The sequence below is a fragment of the Rattus norvegicus genome, chromosome 10 (genome assembly GCF_021556685.1).
Source record: "Rattus norvegicus strain SHRSP/BbbUtx chromosome 10, alternate assembly SHRSP_T2T, whole genome shotgun sequence".
NCBI classification, from domain to species: Eukaryota; Metazoa; Chordata; class Mammalia; order Rodentia; family Muridae; genus Rattus; species Rattus norvegicus.
The window spans coordinates 110,871,418-110,885,619 of NC_141543.1; the positions used below are offsets into that span (position 1 = coordinate 110,871,418).

A 14,202-nucleotide genomic window follows, 5' to 3' on the forward strand; every position below is an offset into this window, starting at 1 on the left:
AGGATTGCTGTGGCCTGCTGGCCAGTCAGTCCCACCAGCCAGTGAGGAACAGGTTCAGCAGGAGACCCTGTCTGAACAAACTAACCCTCAGTGTGCAAACCTCACCTCAGTGGCTACAGGAGCACTCACACGCGCGCGCACACACACACACACACATATGTATACCACACATGAGTCATAATAATAAATGCTCGCCTGTGGATCCCAAGGCTCATGCTTCACAGTGATTAAATCTCCTTCAGGGGGAAGAAGCTGGACCCCTGGAACTGGAGATCAAAAGGCTGTCGAAGCTGACAGAAGAGTACAACACCGGAGTGACCCAGGCCCAGATGACCTGGTTGCGATTGCAGCAGGAACTGGTCCAGATCAGCCACGAGCGTGAGGAGCGGCTGGAGTCTGTGGACCAACTGAAGAAGGAGGTGCACATCATGGAGCAAAAGAAGCTTCGCATAGAGAGTGAGTCTGGGGCGCTCTGGGGAAGGGACCACACAGCACTAAGCTCCTTCAGCCCAGACCCGGCGGCACACACCGGCCTGGGCTACATAGAAAGACCCTGTTTCAAAACAAATCAGAGCAAGCCACGAAAAAATGCTGAAGCCGCCTAGTCTGTCAGCGTCATTCACCAGTGCTCCCGAGGTCTGTGGGGAATGGGAACAAAACACTCATTCAAGGGAACTCTGAGGTCTGTGAAACTCAGTCAAATGCAGCCAATTTCCTAAACCCCGCCCCTAACTAGAGTTAGAGCCTTTTGTTCCCACCCACCACAGACCTCAGGAAGCACAGTTGAAAACCCTTAGCCGCCCAGAGCGGTGGTCCCACCGGGTTGACCTGGAGCTCAGGAGAAACAACCTTACAGCGGCAGCCTCACCAGGGGTACCTGAGACCCCAGGGCCTGTCAGGGTATGTCACCAACATACAGCACCTGACTGGGACCTCCTGGGTCCCACGTGGTCCAGTTAGGTCTTCTCCAAAATGTCTAGAGCTACTGCCCACTTCCCACAGATCCTCACAGGTACCTGCTGGGGAGGATCAGGTGTGAGGCTGCCTGGGCACTGAGGGGAAGAGAAGTGTGGGAAGGCAGGGCTGGCTGGATGCAAAGACCCCCCCATCCCCACCCCCACTCTCACCCCCACCCCTACCCCCACCCCGTGGGTGAAATCAGCTGGGACAAAGATAACCACATGCAAAGCCACACTGAGCCAGCCAAGGACACTGGTGTGAGGATGGCAATGAACAGCAGAATTGTGTGCGTCCTGTACCCTGCTGCCTTTTTGTTTTTTTCAACAAAAGGCAAGAACATCTTTTGTCGTTTTCCTTCCCATCCTGTCTTCTCCAGGGCATCTGAGCCCCTTACACCCCTGCTCTGGGCCCCGCCCACCCTCGCTCTCTGCCCCGCCCACCCGCACTCTCTGCCCCGCCCACCCCGCTCACCACCTGCGCTTCTGCAGCAAATGATCCTCGAGGTTCCCTCCAAGGACCACGCTTTGGAAAAGGAAAGCCCAGGAAGACAGCCCCCACCTCTCCCATCCGTGGAGGGGCACCTGGTTGAGTCAGACCGGGCAGGAAGGAGCCACTGGACGGCATGGCTGCCACCTGCCAAGGACCCCTAACCCTCTATCATCCCTCCACTTGCCTGTCCCTTGCAGACAAGATTGAGCATGAGAAGAGGGAGCAAAAGATGGTGAGCCGCCACATGAGGGACTTAGATAACGACCTGAGCAAGCTCAATATGCTGTTGGACAAGAACCGGTGCAGTTCGGAACTGCTGGAGCAGAACAACGCTGTGGCTGAGACAGAGTTCGTGCGCACTCTGAAGGTCAGTACCGTCCACTGCACCGGCACCCGAAGGATGTGGCGAAGGACCGGCGCTCTCACGGGCATGCCGGTCCTCCACTGGGCAGCCTCCGTAGATTGGCTCGTGGAAGGATCAGGATGTTGGTCTGAGGCCTTGCAGGTCCTGAGAGGCTCTAGCGGCCGCAGCCCTGAGCCTTCCTCGCAGCTCTCCTTGTTTCCCACAGGATGCGGAAAGAGAGACCATCCAAATGCAGGAAAAGCTGTCCGAACTCTGTGAGGAAAAGGCCACTCTCCTCAACAGCCTAGTGGAGGCCGAGTGAGTAGAGGCTCAGCTGTGTGCTAAAGGTCACACAGTGTGTGAAGAGTCTGGGGATGGCCACCAAATATTGGCATGGAACCACGGATCCACCATAGAGTTCTGTAGAACACCTCTCGGCAGCAACCACCAGCCAGGCCAATTGCCTCTGGGTATTGAGTGGTTCCTTTGACATAAACTTTATAAAGTCGATCTAACTTTTATGGAAAAAAAAAAAGCAGTAATACACAAACCCAACCGTAAGACCAAGCATTGAGGGTAGAAAAGAAAAAAACAGGGAACTGGCTCAGTGGATGAGGGAGCTTGCCACGTAAGCAGGAAGACCTGAGTTCAAGTCCCCAGCACCCATGTAAGCTAGGCACAGCCAGGTGTGCCCAGCCCCAGATGACAGAGCTTGGTCTAGCTCTGGGTTCAGAGAGAATACATGGAGAATGTATCCAGCAGGAGCCCAGTGTCTCCTGGCTTTGGTATGTGCACAAGGGCATGCTGAGCCCTGGGCAGAGGTGGGGTTTCTGTCACACACACACACACACACACACACACACACACACACACACACACACACAACTAAAACTGCTGTGCCTCTGACACTGCCTCTCCTACCTCCGAAGACACCAGATCATGCTCTGGGAGAAAAAAATCCAACTGGCCAAGGAGATGCGCAGCTCGGTGGACTCCGATACTGGGCAGACGGAGATCCGCGCCATGAAGGCGGAGATCCACAGGATGAGGGTAAGTCGTCCCAGGGATGTGGGCACAGGTTGTCCCGTATGCCACACATCGGGCCACATCGGGAACCAGAGCCACCCTGCAATGACAACAGTTAAGATTCCCTGGAGAGACCTGCTGCTGCTCAGTGACTGCATTCTAGCAAACAGGACTGCAGGCTCGGTGTCACCACCCGCCTCTCACAACAGGATCCGCCTGCACCGTGAGGAATACAATCCCAGGACAGCCAGGAGATGCACATCACCTCATAAAATATTTTATCTCAACTCCAGGCATCTGAGGCCCTCTTATCTTTTTTTTTTTTTTTTTTTTTTTTTGGTTCTTTTTTTCGGAGCTGGGGACCGAACCCAGGGCCTTGCGCTTCCCAGGTAAGCGCTCTACCACTGAGCTAAATCCCCAGCCCCCCTCTTATCTTTTTGAATACTAGTTGTAAAGCCCGGTTTCCCAGCCCGCTAATCCCACTGTGGGACAAAGAGGCTCTTACGGACTGGTGTGGTGGTCACATCTCTACTGCCAGCAATTTGAGGCCAGCCTGGTCTAAACAGTAAGTCCCAAGCTAGCCAGGGTGACACAGTGAGACCCTGTCTCAAAAGACAGTTGAGAAAACGAGGTCCAGAGGTCCCATCTCTCAGGCATAGCTTGACTTCACTAAATCACAAGTGACCATCAGTTTAAGGTTCAAGACCTTAAGGACAAAAACAGGAGCCATCAGTGGCTGGAGAGATGGCTCAGTGGTTAAGAGCACTGGCTGCTCTCCCAGAGGTCCCAGGTTTGATTCCCAGCACCCACATGGCGGCTCACAACCATCTGTAATTCCAGTCCCGGGGATCAGGTGTCCTCTGCTGCCCTTCACAGGGACAGGCACACACATGGTGTAAAGACACACACGTAGGCAGGATGCCTATATACACAGAGTAAAATTTTAAATAAAAAAAAAAAAATAGACGGGTGGGGAAATGGCTCAGCGGTCCTGAGTTCAATTCCCAGCAACCACATGGTGGCTCACAACCATCTGTAGTGGAATCCGATGCCCTCTTCTGGTGTGTCTGAAGACAGCAATAGTGTACACACATACATGTAAATAAGTATTAAAAACAAAACAAAAACCTGAAGGTCAAGCCAATTTTAAAAGAAATAGATCCTCTTGCTCTTCCTCTCTTCCCCTCTTCCCTCTCTGTCCCTTCTCTCCCCATTCCTCACCCCCCCTCACTACCTGTGTTCAGGCTCTCTCCGCCTCTCTCCGCCTCTCTCTGCCTTTCTCTGTCTCTACTCCCTCCTCAACACCCCTCCCCATGCCCTAAATAAACTCTATTCTGCTCTAAAAAAAAAAAAAAAAAAAAGAAAGAAATAGATCAACTAATCATTAGATTAAGTAATCAAAGTGACATAACTTTCCTATTATGTACCTATTATGTAAAGGCCTCTGGCTGTTGGCTACTCCTTAGCTCTCATACATGGGCTGAGCAAGGACGTACAAGTGACTGATTGCCAAATTTGACAGGACCTACAATCACCTAGAAGCCAATACCTCTGAGGGATCATCTAATTTCATTAGCCCTGGGCATACCTGTGAGGGATCACCTAGATCAGGCTAATTGGAGTTGCACGTGTCACTTGAACCGTGAGCCCCACTACGGTTTGCACTGTATATAGTCCTGGACTCAATAAAGGAGAAGGGGACCAACCAGCCAAGCCCCAGCCCCCTTCCCTGCCATGGCAGACTGTACCCCTCAGAACTGCAAGCCAGAATAAGTCCCTTTCCCCTTAAACTCTTTTTGTCAAGATATTTCAGCAAAGCAAGAAAATAACTAATACATCTAGCACTCATATAATGTAATATAATATAATATAAGACAGTCACCTCTATCTATGCCTATAATCCATCCCAGCATCCAGGAGGTTGAGGCAAGAAAATATCAAGTTCAAGACCACCCTCAACTACATAGACCATGTACCAAGCAAGAAATATATATATATATATATATATATATATATATATATATATATATATATACACACACACACACACACACACACACACACACACATACATATTTAAAAACCCTTGATTTAATTTTCAAAGCATGGACAGGCTGGATATGGTGCTACAGATCTGTAATCCCAGAGCTTGGGAGTCAGAGGCTGGAGGATCAGTTCAAAGTCATCCTCGTCTACACAGAGAAATCAAAGTCAGTTTGACCTACATGAGACCCTGTCTCAAAAGAAAAGCACAGAAACTGTGTGATTGCTACAGCAAACTAGCTCCCCATCCCCGGGGGACAGGGGGAGCCGAGGGGCTCCTCCTCCTCCTCCCGCTGCCTCCAGACTGCTGTATGCCAGCCACATTACTAAATAACCTCACAGGGGTCAGAGCCCCCCTCCGCACATGCACAAGGCTTGGCTTGCTCCACCTCAGAAGCCAGCATGCACGCTGTTCTGCAGCTTACCACAGCACAGATGCAACCTGGGCCTCAGGTGTGATGGGCAGTGCCACACCGGTGATTGCTAGGGCCCAGTTGATAGAACCAAGGCCATTTCAGTCATAACGGCCATCTGGTCTACCAGGTGACCCTCACCATGTTCCAAATCCTACAACACAGAGTCACTGAGACCACCAGCTGGGGCACGTCGAGGCATGGTGAGCTTGGGCTTGCTTTCTTTTTAAAGATTGTGTTATTTCAAGCTAGATGTAGTCAGCGCTTGGGAGGCAGCTTTCTGCGAACTCAAGGCCAGCCTAATCTAACAGCCAGAGCTACATAATGAGACCCTGTCTCAAAAAAAAATTTTTTTTGATTATGTATTTATGTGTGTGTGTTCACATGGGGGTACGTGCACGTGTGCAGCGTGAGGCCACCGGAAGCGTCAGGTTCCCCTGAAGCTGGAGTTACAGGCAGTTGTGAACCACCTGACATGGCGCTGAGAACCAAACTCTGCCAGAGCAAGTGCTCTTTAACAACTGGGCCATCTCTCCAGCCCCACCCCACCCCTCCACAGCATGTTTGGTAATTGATGTTGGATAAATTGGTAACTAGTGAGGTTCATTCATCTGGCTGTTTGCCTCTGTCTAGGTTAGCACTGAAACCTCTTCTTACTGTGTTGTGGTGTGGCCACCCGAGGCATGCCCTGCCTACAAGTCCCCATTAAATCCTCCTGTAACCCAGGTCTGTCGTCACTCACTCAGCCCCGGTTTCCGGTCCCGCCCGCACCGACCGTCAGTTTTCCCTGAGTATGAGTGGAGTATTTTAGACCCAGTGAGGGGTCCCCAGAGAAGCAGACCCAACAGGACGTATGTCCATTCGAGCTCCACTCTGTCAGTGATGCACATGCACACAACGATGTTCCCATAAGAGACCTAGCAGGGCCAGCACTGAGACTTTGCCCAAATCCATAGACTGAGGAACCCGCGCAGCTCCAGCTCCACCCAGGAACACACTCTGCCATGACCTTGAAGGTTTACATCTCCAGGCATCTTTCCAGCCACGCCCACTGACAGCCACGCCCACTGAAGAGACTGGGTCTTTTGCTCAGTCTGCTACTGCGCATGCTCATGCTGACCTCTTCTACAGGCTGCCTCACAGGTACACTCAGCTATCTGGCAGCCCTTAAGCCAATCAAATGGACTCATAAAAGCAAATATTGAAATCTCCTCCCTTTTCCTGAAGACTAGATCACCAGAGGTTGTATATGAATCCTCAACTTTTAGGAGGTCTGTCAGATCGCTCATGCGTGTGTCACGTGACAGCATCATATTCCTGTTACCTCCCAGGGACCGACTCCAGTTCTGGGTGTTGTCAGTCGTTGGCACTTGCTTATTTATTGCACTTCTGTTTTGTTTTATGTATGTATGTGTATGCGCATCTGTGTGTGAGCACTCATGTGTTTACGTGTGTGCTGTGTGTGCTTGTGTGAGTAGAAGCCAGGACATCCACTGGAAGATCAGTCACTCCCTTTGAGACAGAATCCCTCTTTGGCCAGGAGCTCACCAGTTAGCTTGCACTGGCTGGCCAAATGGGTCCGCCCCCATCCCCATCACAGCCGCTCCAGCACTGGGATTACAAGCATGCACGGCCACACCTGACACTTCCCTGTGAGTTCTGAGGCTCAAACCCAAGTCTTTTTACTCTTCTGAGGCAAACGTTTGGCAGGCTGAGCAACCTGCACCCCCATTTTTAAAAATCTTCATTCATCCCAAACGTTCACACAATTCTAAATGCTTATTTAAACCAGCATACCCCTGTGACTCTAGACCTTTCCCTTGCAGCCCACGACGGTCCATGCTCACACACCCTGGCCCCCAGCTTCCATCCCCAGACCCTCCCCACCCAGCTTCTTCAAGCATCACTGTTTGGTCCCCTCCAGAGAGTCATGACATTGCTAACCACAGCCCCCTGTCTAGACAGAGGCTCCCTGTCCTCTGAACATGCCTGGCATAGAGCCTGGCAGGGTCATCCTCCTCTCCTCCTGCCTCTGGCCATCCTTTCCTACCGCCGTCGAGAACATCCATCTCTGGCAATGTGCACAGTGCCCCCAGCCCCCAGACTCCTCAAGGCCCTCCCTGCGTGCCCGTCACCCCACTGACCGGTATTAAAAGCAGACAAGCCGGGAAGGGTGGGCCTCCCACCCTCAGCGTCCCACCCTGTCCCTCCATCTTGTGCCCCCAGGTTAAGCACGGACAGCTACTGAAGCAGCAGGAGAAGATGATCCGAGACATGGAGCTGGCTGTGGCCCGCAGGGAGACCATCGTCATCCAGGCTGAAGGGCAGAGCAAGATAGACAAGAAGATAGTCACCAAGTCCGACTTCCACTTCCAGCAGAGCGAGCTGCGGAAGAAAATCAGGGAGGTTCACAAGGTACAGCCCGCCCCTCCTCCACCCCCAGGACCCAGTGACATGAACAATGTGTTCCCATCCTGGCTGCATGTCTGTGTAGACTTGGCGGGGCACAGGAATATGGTAGGGTTCACCTTTCCTCACCGCATACGCTCAGAAGGCATCTCCACTCATCCCCACCGGCTGGCCTGAGGCATCTGCTCCCACATCATCACCCCAGCAGGACACAGAGAGGGGCCACCTTCCCGCTCTGACTTGTCCACTCAATTCTTTTTTTTTTTAAGATGTATTTATTTATTATATATAAGTACACTATAGCTGTCCTCAGACACACCAGAAGAGGGCATCAGATCTCATTACAGATGGTTGTGAGCCACCATGTTGTTGTTGGGATTTGAACTCAGGACCTCTGGAAGAGCGGTCAATGCTCTTAACCGCTGAGCCATCTCTCCAGCCCTGCCCACTCAGTTCTGAGGGACATGGAAAGACCAGCCGACACTGGACCATGGCCCATAACATCCACCCATAATGCCCAAGTTCCCTTCTCCCCATTCCCATGGGTTGAGGTCACTGCTGCTTTCGTCATATCTATGACAGTGTGGAGACAGGGAGGGAAGATAGAGGCTATGGACACAGCAAATCCCTTCCACGCCGGTGGCACACACTGCTGTGTCTTCTGTGCCATGGCCCCTGTCTGGGAAGGGAGTCACATGTCATGTGTGCCTTTCTGCTAGGTGAAGAGGTGGCATCTGTCAGAGCATCAGTGCTCAACGGGCGCTTCCAAGCACACTGGCGGAAGCCGCTCGTGGCCCCGTCACGGGGCATCTGTCTTGGGTGTGGGCAGACCCTCCACACTGGGCACCACCCAGCACACTGCAAGAGGCCACTTCCTGATGGCAGAAACAGGCACTAGGGATTCTGCAGGAGCCTTGAAAAAAACTCAGGGACTCAAGAGGAAGTGGAGAGATGGGCTGACGGGAATGTGGTGGCTTCCTCCTAAAAGAGGGCTAGGCACACAACACAGGGCCCACTCCCCTGCCAGGCCGGGCCCTGGGATAAAAGTTCCCAGGTGTCCTGAAGCCCCCACTAATAGGCTTTGTGGCCCCAGGTGTATTTTGGGACCTTTGAAAACCCACTGGGAGAAACAGGAGGAGTTACCCACCTCTGACTTGGGGAGTCAGGGGGACCAAGTGTAACAGTGTGTCAGAGATTCCTTCTGATCCATGACATGGAGCTGGTGGTGGCCCACGGGGAGACCACTGTAATCCAGGCTGAGAGACCTGTGAGTATGGCCTCAGCCCCACCATGCCCTCATGACTGGGGCATATTGTCTCACCTGTCTGCCTCAGCTTACTGGCCTGTCCTGAGGAATCCACCTTATAGAATCATCCAGAGAACCGAACAGAGACCTGAGAGAGTCCGCGTAGGAGCAAGATGTGTGATACACATCTATGAGTCCACCACTCAGTCAGAGACAGGGGAATTGCCTCAAGTTCAAAGCCAGCCCAGGCTACATACGAGACCCAGTCTCAAAACAATTTAAAATTTAAAAGCCTTATAGAGTGCATCCTGTGTAGGGAAAGATCAACTAAGCAGAACTGTTGGTGTGAACCGGTGTGACTGGAGGCTTCCAGAGTGAGGTGGCAGAGAGACCCGGCAACCTCTCCTGTTCCTTCCTCAGCTTCCTGCTGTGTATCTGACCTCTCCACCTGCCCTAGCTGCCTTCCCAGTCCCCACCAGAATCTCTGTCCTCTCTGCCCCACACTCAGAACCAGGCATCAGTGTGCCTTGTATCCCGCTGGCCACATGCAGCATGGCCTCCACCTTCTACCCACAAATGGGGCCCTTACCTCCTTCTCCAGTTCCTCTCCAAGGGTTACTGTTTGTAGTTCACCATTACCCAGACCCCCAAACACTGCCAGTACCTTCCTTGTCCTGGTAAAACGCCACTTCCCCTGATGGCCCCAAGCTCATCCCTGTCACTCTGCCATGAAGACTTCCAGAGAAGCCCTGTCCCACTGGAGCTCTGCAGGGGAGCCACCAGCCCCACCGCTGACCAGCCCACTCCTACCATCCTTCCTCACTCTTCCCACATAGCCTCATCCCTTCCTGGCATCAGGTCTTCAGGGCTGATCTTGGTCCCCATGTCCCTGTGCTCTGTCAGACCACAGACTTGCATGCACAGACTGCTTCCTCCATGTCTTCTGTGAAGCCACAACCTCCCTAGTTGGCACTGTTGGCCTCTAAGCCCTGGTGTCTCAGAGCCCACCCCACCCCGACCCCTAACTCCACCCCCCACCGCCAGTATACATTCTATAAGCTCTGTGGCTGTTGGATTCCTCTTTGGGAATTGTGGTGATTTGGATAAGATACCCCCATAGTCTTGAGCATTTGAATTATTTGTTCCTCCATTGGTGGTACTGAATACTTGGTCCCCTGCTGGTGGTACTCCTGTTGGTGGTGCTGAATACTTGGTCCCCCATTGGTGATACTGAATGCTTGGTCCCCCATTGGTGATACTGAATGCTTGGTCCCCCATTGGTGATACTGAATGCTTGGTCCCCTGCTGGTGGTACTGAGTACTTGGTCCCCTGCTGGTGGTACTGAATACTTGGTCCCCCGCTGGTGATACTGAGTACTTGGTTCCCCATTGGTGGTACTGAATACTTGGTCCCCCACTGGTGGTACTGGGTACTTGGTCCCCCACTGGTGGTACTGTTTGGGTAGGTTTAGGAGGTGTGGGCAGTTTGCTGGAGGAAGCACATCAGTGGTAGCACTTCGACCAGTTAAAACCTTCCACTACCTTCCACTTCACACCCTCTCTGCTTCCTGTGAGGCCTCGGCTTTCTTCTGCTCCAGCTGCCTCACCTCTGCTCCACCCTTATGGACTCCTCCCGTGCTCTGGAACGTTAGGCCCAAGTAAACCATTCCATCCCTAAGTGGCCCTGGTCATGTCTTATCCCAGCCATAGAAAAGAAACAGACAGGAACCCCACCCCCCACCCCAGAATAAGGACTCTGAGGCACATAGCTGATCCTTAACCAACGCCTCTGTCTGCTAAGCGGCGTGAGTGCTGACTGGAGTCCACCAGGTCCTGCCCCTCTCCTAGGCCACAGAGGAGTGCTCCAAAACCGTCTTGGAACTGGAGGAAGCTCAGAAGCTCCTGAGCAGCTCCCTCCAGGAAAAGCAGCAGTCGCTGTCGGATATGCAGAGTGACACAGATGTTCTTGAAGAGGAGATCAGCCATCTCTCGGCCCTCAAACGGAAGGTAAATATCCCGATCTCTGTGGGCCTGAAGCATTGGCCACCCTCGGAGAAGCCCATTGAGTCCCCACGTGGAGATCTCCCCTGGGCCCGGCCACACCTTTGGCCAATGACTACCTACCTTTACATCCTTTGTGGGCTGTTCACAGCACACAGCACCTCGATCTCCACCTGTCTATGGCTGGGCACCATTCTGGATGCCAAGGCCACCAAACAGAACAAAAGCCCCTAGCTGTAGTTCATCCTTGGGACACAGAGATGGAAGATGTCAAGGCCTTAGAGTAGAATCAGGGGGCCGAGGTTTTGGGAGGAGCAACTCAGGAAGGCCACGAGGGGGAATGTAATTGAGCCAAGACTTCAAGGAGGTGGGAGAAGAGGAAGCCATTCAGGTAGGTGGGGCAGCGTAACCAAGAAGGGCCCTCCCAGACCACACTGAGCCTTGTGAGGACCAAGAGACTGACCTTGGGAAATGGCTGAGAACTCTAGGTCTAAGGGCGACCTGGAATCAGAATGATCCCCCCTGGCCCTGGGACAGCATGAGACAGAGCATCAAGGGTAGACTTCAGGGGATAGCGAGCCTGAATCCCAGTGTCTGAGCCTACATACAATTCAGAAGTTGCCCCACTGGGATTTCCAGCTGGGCTGACTGTGGTATGAGTCTAAGAGTACCTCAAGGTTTCAGGAATACATCTAGCACCAGTCCCAGCAAACTCCTCTTAATGGATGGGCAAGGTAACGCAAGGCCCCTCCCCTTGAGTCCTGGGACCCTCGATACCCCTTTCCTCTTTGGCATCCCCTCCAGAATGGGTTGGGGACCATAGTCGTCCTGACTTCTGAGGATAGACACAGGGTCTCTTTCCCACCCAGAACCTTTTGGAGATCGTGGCCCTGCAGACCCGCGCCAAGCACCTGCAGGCCGCCGTTGATGGGAAATACGTGTTCTTGCACCGCAACAGCAAGGCCCAGCTTATGGAGCGTAAGCGCCTGGGCATGAAGCTGTCCCAGCTCAGCAGCGTCCTCTCCCGCGTGCAGGAAGACTACCCCCAGTACCAGGAGATGCTGCAGAAAATTCAAGAGAAGATTGCTACCAGGCTGGAGGCCCCAGAGCCCTCCTAGACAGCACCTGGCCCCACCCTACTAACCTGGCCCCACACTTACTAGGACTGCCTTGGAAGCAGACCCAGGAAGTCACCCCGGGTTCTGAAAAGCCACGTGCCCACTAGAACAGCACCCTGTCTAAGAAACATGGGCGGGCCAGACACTCGAATCGTAGCCTCTCTGCCCGCCATTCACACCAGGTGTAACTCAGCCGCCCTGACCCCGACGCTTTGGCGAGCATGCCCACAGAGGCATCGCCTGGGTGTAAAAATCCCACCCTTCCATTGGACTTACCCATTCAGGTAAGACCATCCTGTTGGCAGTTCTATGGTCTGCATCGGGTGCCTTTCACTGTACTGGGACAGGCCCTTGTGGAGCAAGGCGCCCAAGGAAGCCAGGCACAAGGGAGCCAGGTGCAAGATAGACTGTTTCAGCCCTGGGAAGCCTGCTCCGGCCAGTCTGAAGCCCAGAAGATACCCTCATTCTCTACCCCACAGAAAGCACAGCCATCTCCTGCCCCCGCCTCCCAGGAAGCATTAAATTTAGACTGAAAGCCAAAGACCAAAGCCAAGGGCCCCAGGAGTCCAAGGACAGCAAATGTCTATGGAGCAGAAACTGCTTCAATAAAGGGGCACCTGTTTCTCATCCACCAACCTCGGACCTCTCTCTCCTTCAACTCTGCCTCCCCTCCCCTGGGTATTCCTAGGTACCAGTTGCCTTTTTGCTGGTATAGATGTGAAATGGAAAACGTCCCGTGGGATAGTTTCAGTTTTAAACTTCACAGAAGAAAAAATAAAGTTTACAAAAGCTGTTTCTGGTCAAAAGAGTTGACATGTTTATCGTAAGATTGATATATAAAGACAGCCCAGCAGCTGGGGAGACCCCAGCCCTGCCTACCCTACTCGCCACCCCCCCAAACCCCCCCACACCTTACCCCAACACAGCCCCACCCACCCTGCCCTGGACACACCCACCACAAGCCTGGCCTCCTGTACTTGCTGTGTATTTCTTCTGTTCAGAAGATAAAAGCCAAGCTGGAGAGATGGCTCAGAGGTTGAGAGCACTGACTCCTCTTCCAGAGGTCCTGAGTTCAAATCCCAGGAACTACATGGTTGCCCACAACCATCTGTTATGAGATCTGGTGCCCTCTTCTGATATGCAGATATATATATGCAGAACACTGTGTATATAATAAATCAATCTTTTATTAAGAAAAGAAAGTGAAAGCTGCAGTCATTTCAGTTGCGCACCTATAAGCATCGGCTGGCTTGTTTTAGAGTTTTCTGATAGTGAGTCGAACGGCTCTAAGGAACTAGGCTCAGCTGCCTGTCCCCAGTACCAGTTAAAGAGACAAGAGTGAACTGCAGAGAAAGGGGGTTCAGCCAGTGTGGCCACTTTGGGAAGGAAAACAAACAGGAATGGAACAAGTGGGGAAGTCCTGATGGGAAGTCCAACTCTGAATGGGGCAGAAGAGCTGCATGGCTAAACATGCTTGGTCACCATATGGCCCTGTCTGTTAGGAGACCCCTACACAGCAGGGGTTTCCCCATCAGACCCCGGAATCTGCACAAGCCACACTCAAACACCAATGTTCTCATTAATCAGGGAACGAAGGTTTAGTGACCGCTTTCTGACTCAGGCAGAAAAACAGCAGCAAATGACTTTGTAGGTGTAATGGGGGGGGGGGTTTCAAGATAGGGCCTCTGTCTGTGTAGTGCTGACTGTCCTGGGACGAAATCTGTGCACCAACCAAGCTGTCCTCTAACTCAGAGTTCCACCTGCCTCTGCCTCCCAGTGCTGGGATCAAAGACCTGTGCCCAGAGGCATATGCCACCACCATCATCGGATGCAGATGTGATCTTTAGGAAGAGGAAAAGGAAAGGTCTGTGCTAGGATGGGCCAGCATGAGGTGGTATGTTTTTGTTGGGTGTTGTCTTATCAGAGTTCTCTGGAGTCACAGAACTTATGGGTAGTCTCTATATAGTAAGAGAATTGGTTGATGACTTACAGTGTGAAGTCCAACTCTCCCAACAATGGTCAGCAGCAGCGGTGAATGGAAGTCCAAGGATCTAACACTGTCTCCGTCCCACTAGGCAGGCAGGCAGGCAGGCAGGCAGGCAAAAAAGAGAGAGAGAGAGATTCTTCCTTCTTCCGATGTCCTTATGTAAGTCT

At 52.6% G+C, this 14,202-nt stretch overlaps 1 protein-coding gene across 4 annotated transcripts in view; it reads left to right on the forward strand.

Moving 5' to 3' along the window:
• Ccdc40 (coiled-coil domain 40 molecular ruler complex subunit) overlaps nucleotides 1–12,854 on the forward strand; it is a 40,251-nt gene extending 27,397 nt beyond the window's left edge. For 3 of the 4 annotated variants that reach the window (XM_087571024.1, XM_087571025.1, XM_087571023.1), the window contains 7 exons: nucleotides 243–456; nucleotides 1,647–1,816; nucleotides 2,019–2,110; nucleotides 2,722–2,842; nucleotides 7,501–7,689; nucleotides 10,778–10,936; nucleotides 11,800–12,854. In XM_087571024.1, coding sequence (XP_087427150.1) covers nucleotides 243–456; nucleotides 1,647–1,816; nucleotides 2,019–2,110; nucleotides 2,722–2,842; nucleotides 7,501–7,689; nucleotides 10,778–10,936; nucleotides 11,800–12,048 — 1,194 coding nt within the window. In that variant the 3' untranslated portion in view covers nucleotides 12,049–12,854. 4 annotated transcript variants of the gene reach the window in all.
• Nucleotides 12,855–14,202: the final 1,348 nt, after the last annotated feature.